This window comes from Oppia nitens, unplaced genomic scaffold (genome assembly GCF_028296485.1).
Source record: "Oppia nitens isolate AA-2021 unplaced genomic scaffold, nextdenovo-longstitch-racon4-pilon3 scaffold28_pilon_pilon_pilon, whole genome shotgun sequence".
NCBI lineage: Eukaryota > Metazoa > Arthropoda > Arachnida > Sarcoptiformes > Oppiidae > Oppia > Oppia nitens.
In genome coordinates this window covers 92,604-104,870 of record NW_026533208.1, presented here as the reverse complement: position 1 = coordinate 104,870, position 12,267 = coordinate 92,604, and the positions used below count along the sequence as shown (strand labels likewise).

At 26.7% G+C, this 12,267-nt stretch overlaps 1 protein-coding gene across 1 annotated transcript; it reads right to left on the bottom strand.

The window, feature by feature from the left end:
• Nucleotides 1–8,274: 8,274 nt before the first annotated feature.
• On the bottom strand, nt 8,275–12,038 carry LOC128954605 (POU domain, class 4, transcription factor 3-like). Its single transcript, XM_054300208.1, has 4 exons — nt 11,838–12,038; nt 9,302–9,617; nt 8,764–9,076; nt 8,275–8,638 (listed from the first exon to the last, which is right to left on the bottom strand). The coding sequence occupies exons 1-4, from the start codon at nt 12,036–12,038 to the stop codon at nt 8,275–8,277; spliced, it is 1,194 nt and encodes a 397-aa protein (XP_054156183.1).
• Nucleotides 12,039–12,267: the final 229 nt, after the last annotated feature.

Genomic DNA, 12,267 nt, shown 5'->3' with positions numbered 1-12,267 from the left:
ATACACGATAATAGGTCTGTTATGTTGAACCATAAATATGAGAGTTTTTTTTCAATCATAAATTTTGTGTAATTTTCAGTTAATTTATTAAGATTATAATTACGGTATTATAAAAGATATTTTTTTATATAAATGTTTAAATAATAATGCATCTATGAAACAGTTGGATAGTTGGTTGATTCAGTTGGGATACTTGGCCTCAATGGGTGTCTCATTATATTTAGTCATTGAATGCAAAAGATAGTAGTAGTAGTAGTAGTAGTAGTCATCAGTGGATAAATCAATGACATAAAGACATAATAATATCAATAATAATAATGGGGTTTATGAATAAAATAATCATTTATCATAAATATATTAATATATTGATGCAAAATAAGCAAATATTATAATAATAGTAATAATAAATTAGTAGTAATGAAAAAAAAATAAAATAGTATATCATATATATTGCTATACATAATATATTCATATTATATTAAACAAAATCAAAATTTTCATGTTTGAGCCGGTATTTACTATAAATATAACATATATATACCTGTATATACTGTATTTTTGTTGTTGTTATATAATATATCATATAAAATAACTATACAATAAATGTATAGTAATGAATAAATTAAAATATCATACTATATATCGAGTGTGTAATAAAAACTACCAATATAATTTTGTTTTTTATACTACTAGTTTTTTTATACATGTAATTTATTTGAAATATTAAACACTATTAAATAAAAAAGTATTGAAAAATAAGAGATATTTTATAAAGAGTAATATACAGATTAAATACAGTATATATMTATCTATATTACTATATATAACTTAGGTTATAATATAGGATTTATTGTGAAATATTTAATAATAAACATTTTTTTTAAAAAAAATATTACTGTATTTTTCCGTATCATTGAGTTTAACAAAAAAAAATTTATTAATTTATTAATCCATAAATATCCCCAGCAATTGGGAGTATTGATTAGAAAATAATAACTATAATAATATTTTGTTTTTAGTTTTTGAAAAACTATTAATTATAAAACTGATAATGGGCAACACAATACAATACAAATTAACCATCAAATTATATTAAAGTGTAATTATCAATTGGATAATGCACTTTCCAACAAATTGTATATAAAGAAAAAAAATTTGTAGGCTTTTTAATATACAGTATATWTATATATATATATATATCAAACATATTGTACCAAAAAAAAGGAGAGCACACATGTAGTCATGCAGTTATGTAATTCCCCCGATATTTCACTAGACGTGTCATTCAATTCAATAATAATACAGTTGTGTTATACAATATATATATAAAGTATATATAACTTATTGTTTAGTACTTTAAATTTAAAACCATTTATCAATGGTTTGTATCTCGAAACATATATATTTTTTTATATTGTATAATACATTGTATAAATTACATGAGTATATATATATATATATATACTAATGGCTTCTAAATTTTAAACAATACTTTTTGACAATGTTTTACATGTAATACAAATAAATAACAGTAAATTTCAATCAATTTTGTCGAGTCTATTGAGAACAAACATTTTAAAACTCGTTATTGTATTCTCTCTCTCTCTCTCTCTCTCTCTCTCTCTCTCTCTCTCTCTCTCTCTCTCTCTCTAAAACACAAATAAATATATTTTTATAGTCTATGGGTTACCATTAAATTTATTTACACTAATTTATAATTTATATAAATTTTTATATATATTTGACTTTATATGTATATATATATATATATATATATATATATATATAAGTTATATATGATATTAATATATTCAGTTCATAAAATTTGTTGAAAATTAGTGATAAATATTATTTAGTTATTCATTTTTAATACTCTATAATTTATTAATGAGTGAATATTATTTTTAAATACATGTACAGTATTTACACAGTAGGAAGTATACAAAAAGGGTTATTAAATATTCAATTTATATATAATTTTATATATAATATTTTATGATTTTTATACGACTTTTTTCAAATTAATTAATTAATCATATATAAGATAATTATTTAGTTAACAAACAACCAAAAAATCTGATTTAAAAATAACTTATTATACACTAATTATATTATAGATTTCTATTAATTTATATGGTATTATTAAACTAATAATACTAAAATCCATTTAATATATATATATATATATATATACTTTATGTATAAATACATAATATTGTATAATAAATTTTCAATACTCAATCACTTAAAATTGTTTATTATGTTAATTTTTATTTTATTATTATTAGTATTATTATTTTTACGTGTAAATCAATAACACAAATCTACTGGTAATTTGATTGGGAGATTGGATTTTAGTTTTATGATTTACACATATAGTAGTAGTAGTAGTAGTAGTAGTAGTAGTAGTAAATAGTGTACCGGTATATACAGTATGTGATGTGAATGTTTCAGAGAAATACTACATATATTACTGTATACACAAACTAATGGGTATTGATATTTGATGTAATTATATATACAGTACTGTATATATATATATATATATATATATATATATACTAACACAAAATGTATGCCATTTTAGTATCAAAGAGACAAATCCAATTTATCACAGACATACAGTAATTATTATACAATTTATAGGTTATATCATATACAGTATATACTATACAGTATATATACACAAATAGTAAACATATTATTAGAAAAAGTACCAGTATACTTTATTATATGATAAAATCACCAAGCGCCGTCACCAAATAAAATTCAATATGAGTTTTTTCAACAGCAACAACAAAAAATTAGCTAACTGTGCCGTATTTATCATTATTAGTTTTATATTGATGATGTTATCATTGCACAACGTATTCAATTGATTTTTCTGAAATGATAACCCAGTTAATCACACACACACACACACACACACACACACACATCAATACTACGGTATATACGGTATGGTACATATAAAAACAAAAATATAAAATAAAACTACATTTTTATTTAATAGCAATAAATATAATGCTTACAAAAATATTCTTACATTTTCAATATATGAAATATGATTWTTGAATAAATTCTAATTAAATATTATTTCATTGTATTTATTTTTAACTTTAAAAAAATATAATTATAAATCTTAGCTATTGGAGGAAAACATTTTAAAATTGAAAATACATAATACTACTTATCCTTTTAAAAAATTTCAAATATGTTTTCAAAAATAAAAATATATATATATATTGTCTGACGTTTAGCAACACTGACTTCACAACAATACCATTAATACTAAATTATAGGATACGAGTGAATGATTTAGAAAGAGAGAGAGAGAGAGAGAGAGAGAATATTAGACAAATAGCTATTGAGTGAGTGAGTGAGTGACTGTGTGTGTGTTAGCACTAAATAATTATAAATTATTAATAAATAATACATTGATATAAATAAATATAAAAAAAACCTAATGATCATAAGGTTCTGACCTATGTTTTCTGTTTGGTGTCTCTGAGAATCGACACATCTGATAGGTATTAGTATACAGTATATTAATATAGTATTTGTCAGTCGATATAATAGTCGGAAGAGAGAGAGAGAGAGAGAGAGAGAGAGAGAGAGAGAGAGAGAGAGAGAGAGAGAGAGAGAGAGAGAGAGAGATAAAGAGAGAGAGAGAGAGAGTCGGGTCGAGTCGGGAGTCAATTCATTGGTGTCACGATATAGTAATTGTTTCCATCATTTTATATCATATATATATATACTAAAATATATTATATATGTATTATTATTATTATTATTTATATTCTATGATATTTAGGTTTTTTTTGTTAGAATTTAAACACATTTTTCTATTTTTTTTATATCTATTTGAAATGAATGAATTACTACATACACACTGTATTTATCATTTATTGAATATAAAATTTTTTTTATATATAAATATATCGATAAAAAGGTTTTATATTATTAACATTGTGTCACCCAATCAATTCACTATCCAATTATAGTGACAATATAAGGTCAATAAAATTTAATAATTTATAGCTATTTGCAAAATATTAGTTATGTATAATATAAATTATATAATATAATAATGCCCATATAATAATAAAAGTCATTAATAAGATAACTGTTTGGTTGGGTTAATAAATGATCTCTCATTAGATATATATATATTTTTTATTTTACGGTATATATACAGTACTAATATACTTATATTTTTGATGGCAACGAGTCGTACGACAATTTGCTACATAACTACATATAAATTTATAAGTCATTTACAATCAAATAATGTTCAGCCAAAAAATAATAGTATATAATATATAATACAATATAAAAATTTCAATCATATATACTATATATGATTGAAATTTTTATATAGCATTTATTGTATACSGTATCATATTAATACTGATATTAGTTATCATATATATATATATACAGMATATAAACGTTTTTTATTCAAAACAAAATGTGATGCTTTGACATAATCGATAATAATAATAATAATAATAATAATAATACTTAAAATAAGAGTATATACAGTATATAAATAATAGTAAAATATATACAATAAGTTTGACTAAAAAAAATAAAATAAAATAAGTTATAATCGGATTCATAATTCGTTTTGATTGCACTGTAATCTCCTAAATATATTATACAAAACATTTTCACTGGTAAAGAGCACCAACATATAAAAAAAAGACAGGTATCAAATTTTATRCCAATACATTATTATACTGTATTATATATGAAGTTTATATACTATCGGATCAAAAGCCAGTGTGTCATTTATAAAATTTATATATAGCTTTCATATATATATAATAAAGTTATGGTGTTTTAGTTATAGTTTGAAAGAGATTGAAACAATATGTGATCCGATTGTGATGTAAACATGTCTTTTGATGTGATTTTCAAATGCGATGTGAACTTCCCAAAGGGACACCAACTACTAAGTATTGGATATACAGTAAATATATACAATATATATATAAGCGATACATAACAGTAACTATAGTATAGTATATACTATATATATATATATATAAGCCTCTTGAAGAGGCGATACGATAGATGCGACAGCMGAGATGTACAGTATCTATGCTTYAGAGAGAGAGAGAGAGAGAGAGAGAGAGAGAGAGAGAGAGAGAGAGAGAGAGAGAGAGAAATAGAGAGGAACGGTATGATAGAGAAACTGATAGGCAATGATTCCTATCCCGACACCCGAGCGATGCTTTTGAATAATTGAATAGAAATGTTGAGTGTTTTGCTCTGTTGTGCTCTGCATTGCTTTCGGCGTTGATTTAAGCTCTGTCTCTCTCTATATATAAATATATATTTATACTGTATATATAAATTTATATATATATATATATTTGTACACTGTTTGTCAAATAGTATTAACTCATGTAATCAAGTAATACCTCATATACCTTATATAACTAAATACATAACTATCCTAATGTATAGTATAGTGATTATATTGGGAAATAAAATGTATTAAATGTATATTTTCTCTTTCAGTCTAAACATCAAATATTGTATATAACTATAAAAATTTATATAAACTCTATTATCATTGCAATTGCTATATGAGTTTGCAGTCCACCGACTTTTTCTATTTTCTCTCTCTCTCTCTCTCTCTCTCTCTCTCTCTCTCACTCAGTCAGTCTCTCTCATGTGTAACATCTCTCCAGTCATACACATACACACACACACATATACATACAGCAACTCATCCAGTGATCCACTCATTCACTTGTCGGGTGTGGTTGTACTGAGCCATAGGTGCGGTTCAAACTCTATTGTCTAACTATAAAATACTGTATTACATGTGATGATGGCATTGATGATGATGATGACTACGATGACACACTGATGGCTATGATGGCAATGACGAGAGCTAACAGTTCACTCCTTTTTATTAAATGTTTGGCCACAATATTTAGTGGTCGGAGCTCTCACTCACACATATAATAAGATACAACAAAAAATACTGCACTTTAATTGATACCATTTTTCTCAATCAATTTTTGGCACTAATATATCAAAACACACTATTGTTTTTAGTTTTATTTTTCTAAWATACTGTATATAAATAATTTTCTTTGCCTCTAGATTTTGACAACCAATTTGTATTAATGTATTGTATTATAAATTAATTAATTATTTTTTAAGTTTATTGTTATAATAAATATATATATATTATCAATCAATATATAATAAAATTTTCTCAAAATAATTTCTATTATTATCATATACTATTAGTAGTATTAGTGGAAAATTTAATTAGTAATTTTGCAATTGAATTAAAATATTATAATGCTATGATTCAGTGTAATGCAAATATTGAGTGTATGTTTAGTAGAAATTTTCAAATATATATAAAAGAGACAAAACTTTTATATATTATTATGATTTGTTTGAATGAATGAATGCAATCAATCATCAATTATATGGATATAAATAAAAGCAATAAGAGTTGTACAGTTATATTATAGTACAGTACAAGTTTCCACTCAATAGTATAATATAGTATAGTATAGTATGGTATGGTATTCAAGTAATAATGAAAGTGATTGTTCACATCAATGTTAAAAACTAATTTAGTTGTTGTTTAGTCAAATCCTATGGTGTTAGACATTAAATTGGGGAAACMGGAGATGGATAGGAGAGAGAGAGAGAGAGAGAGTGAGAGTGAATGCTTGGCACTGACAGTTAAAAAGCCAACTGAGCACCTGAGCCTTTTAAGGTCGGGTTTGCACTTAAAAAGCATCGGCTCTGAGTGTATGCACATTATCTATSTGTATGTCTGTGTGTATGTGTGTGTGATGGCTATAACGGTGCCTATAATTTCCGAGTAGTCTTTTATTTAGACATATAAATGTCAATCCAATGATTGTATGTATAAACACAAAACCCATGGCATTGATTCAATTAGTTGGACRACTGAATGACACGCGTCTCCCAATTGAATGGCAATCCAATGCATTGGCCTATTGTTTGCCTGGATATTAACGGCACGCGTCTTGCGTTTGGCCGCACATATACCGATCCCGGGTCTCTCTCTCTCTCTCTCTCTCTCTCTCTCGCTTGTCTTTCAAWCAACATAGCGTTTAGATAGTGTACAAAACACAACGAAATATATATATATATATATAATGTTTTTGGGTAATGGATARGCAGGTGCACATACAGTACATATAGAGTATAGCATATACAATGCCATACAAACTATCATCGCATCCATAAGCGCACCACCACTACATCCAWATACAGTATATGACATTATTGATAACTTAGTATTGAATGACTAATTGCAAAATAAAAATTTTTGTTTTGTTCGTTATGAGCCTTTTTATATATCAATTATTTCATTTAGATTTTTTTCTTACATTATATACATATTACATATCAATAATAATAATAATAATCGTAATAATAATAATAATAATAATAATAATCATAATAATAATAATAATAAGATAGTGTACATTACATTATTACATACAAATCATACATTTGTTTTTGTTGGTATTGTTATTAATATTATATTTTTTTTTTGTTATTTGTCACAACAATTCGGGTTAAATTTATAATATAATAATCATAATCATTATATATAGAGAGAATTAATTAATTTAATTAATAGGAATTCAATTATAAACCTAAAATATTTACAATAACTGTTTGTTTGTAATTCAAAAAATCTTTAAATAAATAATAATAATAATAATAATAATCTGTTTGTTAGGTTATATTTGGTTTTTATTTTATAAGTAAAAGTTTGAATTAGTATTTATATTATTTTATTATTTTTCTTGTTTGGCAAACATTATTTTATATCGGGTTTCACTTATTTATTATTTTTTTTGTAAATATACTGTAAATATATATTGGTATATAACTTATATATTTATATACAGGTATATATGATATGTGTTTGTGTGTGTATGTGATATAAATACAACACTATTATCGCAATCATTGTTTAATTTAGATTTTTTTGTTGTTGAAAATGCCGTAAATAATTTATAAATGTAATTTATTATTTAATAAAAAATTACATAAAACTGTATTAAATGAAAACTGTGTTAATATTATTATTACTATTATATCCTTATTTTTTAAGAGTTTTATTCCAGTTATTTTCGCAKTTATTKTTGTTATATTGTTTTTTTAAATAATAATTTTATTTTACAATAATTWTATGTTTTTTWWWAWTTTTTTTTGTAATTGTCTGCTAACTTAAACATACAGTACAACAGCTTACTGTGTTTGACCTCCCGGTCCGTTCACTGCCGAGTATTTCATACGTTTTTGTTTTTGTCTTTGATTGCAAAACCAGACGCGGACCACGTTTTTCTTGAGGTCCAACTTTTCGGCGATGGCCGCAATTTTTTCGCCCGACGGTCGCGGCTGTACAGAGAAGTAKGCCTCGAGCGACCGTTTTTCTGGGGCAGCAATCGACGTACGCTTTCGTTTYTTATCACTCGACGGTAGTACACAAAGATCTCCGTCTCGGCCGTTGTTACGATTTTTGCGGGCCTGAGCTTCGGCCGCCTCCAGCCAGGCCTGTAGTATCGGTTTCAGTGCCACCATATTGTTGTGGGACAGTGTTAGCGATTCAAAACTGTTTATTTTTTGGGTAAGTTTTTTGGTTGGATAGCAATTTAGATGTTTGTTACAATCATAATTTGATTATATATGATATATAATTTTTTTGTTGTTGTAATTAGCATTAATTAATTTAATTACCGGCATATAGTACTCTGCGAGAGTGAGCCGACGCCCGGAAGCTTCAAATTGGCCAAAGCTTTGCCGACGTCGGCCTGAGTGACGCCAAGTTTGATACGCCTTTGTTTAAACCTTTCAGCAAAGGCCTCGAGCTCTCGTGGATCGGCATCTAATAGTGACGGGTCGGCGGCCACGTGATGGGGCGATGTGGCCACAAATGAACTGTGATGATGTGGATGATGGTGCGGGTGATGATGAAACGGATTCTGGATCTGATGACTAGTCAGTTGCGATGCACTCGGATGATGATGTAGGCCAGGAATCATACCATTGACTATTATGTGATGGAGAGGGAAAGGGAGGCAGAAAGGGAATGGTAGTGCACACACACAAAAAAACGTATGGTTTATTCAATATATAATATATCAATATACAGTATATATATAGTGTATATATAAATATTAATTAATGGGCAACAAAAACGACACAATGGAAAAGCACTTGTATGTTAAATGAGTCAAATATAATACTAATAATAATATTTAACAATAATAATCACCATTCATAGGGTTGTGGTGATGTGTGTGAGCCGTATAGAGAGCGGAAGGTGCGTGTAATTGAGCGCTGGATGACGATCCCGGATGATGGGAGACATCAGATGCCTGGGCCGCTAAGCCCAGCGCTGACGACATGGGATCAGCGGTAAGGAACTCATGCATCTCTGATGAATGATGCTGTCGACTCTGCATCATATGGTGATGGTATGCCATAGACGACATGTCTGGCTTAATGTTGGCCTGATTTCGGCTGCTCAGGTCGTGTAGTTCAACGGTGGCTGCATCGAGACCCGCGGCGGCAAATATATTGGCGGATCCCTAACAACAACAAAAAATCATAGTCACACATCAATACAGACAGTGAGGTACTGTAGTTTAGATATATATATATATATATAGTTTGGAAACAGAGGTATTGCCAGTAATAGAGTGATAGATATATAATGGAGTGAGAGATACTCTATGGTCTATGGGTTTGTAGTGCTTAATAAAAGTGCCGCTTATTATGATTAAAAGCAAAATCATATGTATTAAAGCTATTAATTTGCATTAATTGCTACTTTGATCGATGAGTTAAATGAGTGCATGGCTTGCATATCAACTAATCTCTCTCTATATATACAGTATAAGTATATACTATATATGTAAAATATGGTACAATAATATGATATAATATCATAGATTTTCATAGCTATATGGATGTACGTGTGCTATGCGCACCGGTATATAAATCTCTGCTCTGATAAGCACACAATCATATATTAATACGGTATTTGATTTGATGCAAGCATTTAATTAATTCATAATTTTTTTTTCTCTCTCTTGTTTAAAAAAAAATGATAATAATTCTCCAAAATATTATTATAATATATATATATATAACAATGTTTTACTAATTTATATATTTTCAGTTCAATTCAGTTTCTCTTATACTGTCTATTGATAGTATACTATGTATTGATACACAATGTTATACAATATCATATAATATACGAAAATAGATTTTTGTTTCACTATTGTTGCCCAAAGCAGTTAGCAATTAATAATTTATAATATGAATAGTTATGTTTATATTATATAAAAATAATTTATATATATATATATATATATATATATATATATATATATATATATATATATAAATCAGTTATGGATATCTCTTTGATGATGATTATTAGTATTGGGCACACATTTATACATTTATGCAAATAAGGCACTACTGTTAGTACTTGTGTTTATTGTTGGGTTATCACTGTTATCACAGACATACACAATGGTTGTGTGCTTTTCAAATGAATGAATAAAAAAATACTATTTAGAAAATACCATTTAATTATTTAAAGAGAGCCACATATATAATGCAATTCCACTTTTTGTGGCTTATTATAAAAACATGAACTGAAAGAGAGAGAGAGAGAGAGAGAGAGAGAGAGAGAGAGAGAGAGAGAGAGAGAGAGAGAGAGAGAGCCCAGACCCCAATTAATAAATAAAATATTTTTACTCTCTCTCTCTCGCACTCTAATCATAGATTATAGTCATACATACACACACACACAACACACCCAACCAGACACGCAGTTCAGGTATAACCCAGTGTTAAAAATGTGTATACAGTATGTATCTATGAATGTGTGTGTGTGTGCACTACCAGTGCTGTTTTTAACACACTTATTAAATAACGAGTGATATATTTTCTATCATTTTCTTTTAGAGCCAAAAGTGAAAAGTTTTTTTTAATATAAATATAATAATAATAATGTTTTATGTTTGACACACATGTTTAAAATCATTTTAAAAACCAACACAATTGTGTSTATGTGTGTGTGTAGTTTGACATTAAAACAAAATAAGTGTTACATTTAATTATAGTGCACTAATATTTATCTATCACTATCTAATTGTGTGAAAAAAAWTTTTTTTAATTGTGAAATATAATCAAAATGGATGGGACACAACAATATATTGACAACTAAAAAAAATACATTATTAAAAGATAAATATATATATATATTTACAATGTTATCGTAATAATCATTATTAGTAGTATTATTAGTAGTGATATTATTATTATTATTATTATTATTATTATTATTACTATTCATCTCATCAATGATTTTACGGAATCGTTCGGCAGTGAAGTGCTATTTGAGGGGCAAAAACTCAACTTCAGTCAACAATTTTCATTTTCAGTCAAAAAAAAGTGTAAGTTTTTCAACTAAACGTTTATTTATATATATATAAATATATTAATGTATTGTATATTTTTGCAATGAGTTTATCTCAACAACAAAATCATATTTTTATTAGTGAAATATCGGAAAAAATTAAAATTAAAAATTAAAAACGATTTGCAATTTGACACATTAGTCAGTTAGTTATTTATGAGATTTATTTTTTTATATATATATAAATAAAAAACAGATTGTTTTTTTTTTGATTGAATACCTACAGTCACTAATACTATCTATAAAAAAATCCAGTGTATTATATTGTGTGTGTAAAATATATGTCATATACTATTATCTCTCTCAGTCTTACCGGTGATGAGTGTGGGTTAGGTGTCATAGTTGTACAGTGTCTTCTCATATCTCGATGATGGATAGATGTAGGTGTATACGGTGACGGTGGCGAAAAGGTACGGCCAGCGCCGGGGGAACCGACGTTTTGATTTGAAAAACACGACGTATTGTTATTATTATTATTAGGACTGTTTGTCTTTATGTTGATAGTATTATTCATATCATATCATTACAAACTAGGATATATCATAACAAACAAACAAACAAAAAAACTTGATTATTATTATATCATCGATGATAATAATAATAATAATGTATATAAATATTGCGATAGACACTGACGATTGAATAGCTCTTGGTTTGACAAAATGTAATGCATTTTATTTACTCCAAAGAGTGAAACAGAGAGAGAGACGGCTTTTTTGTGAAGATGAGTGAAACTGATAGAT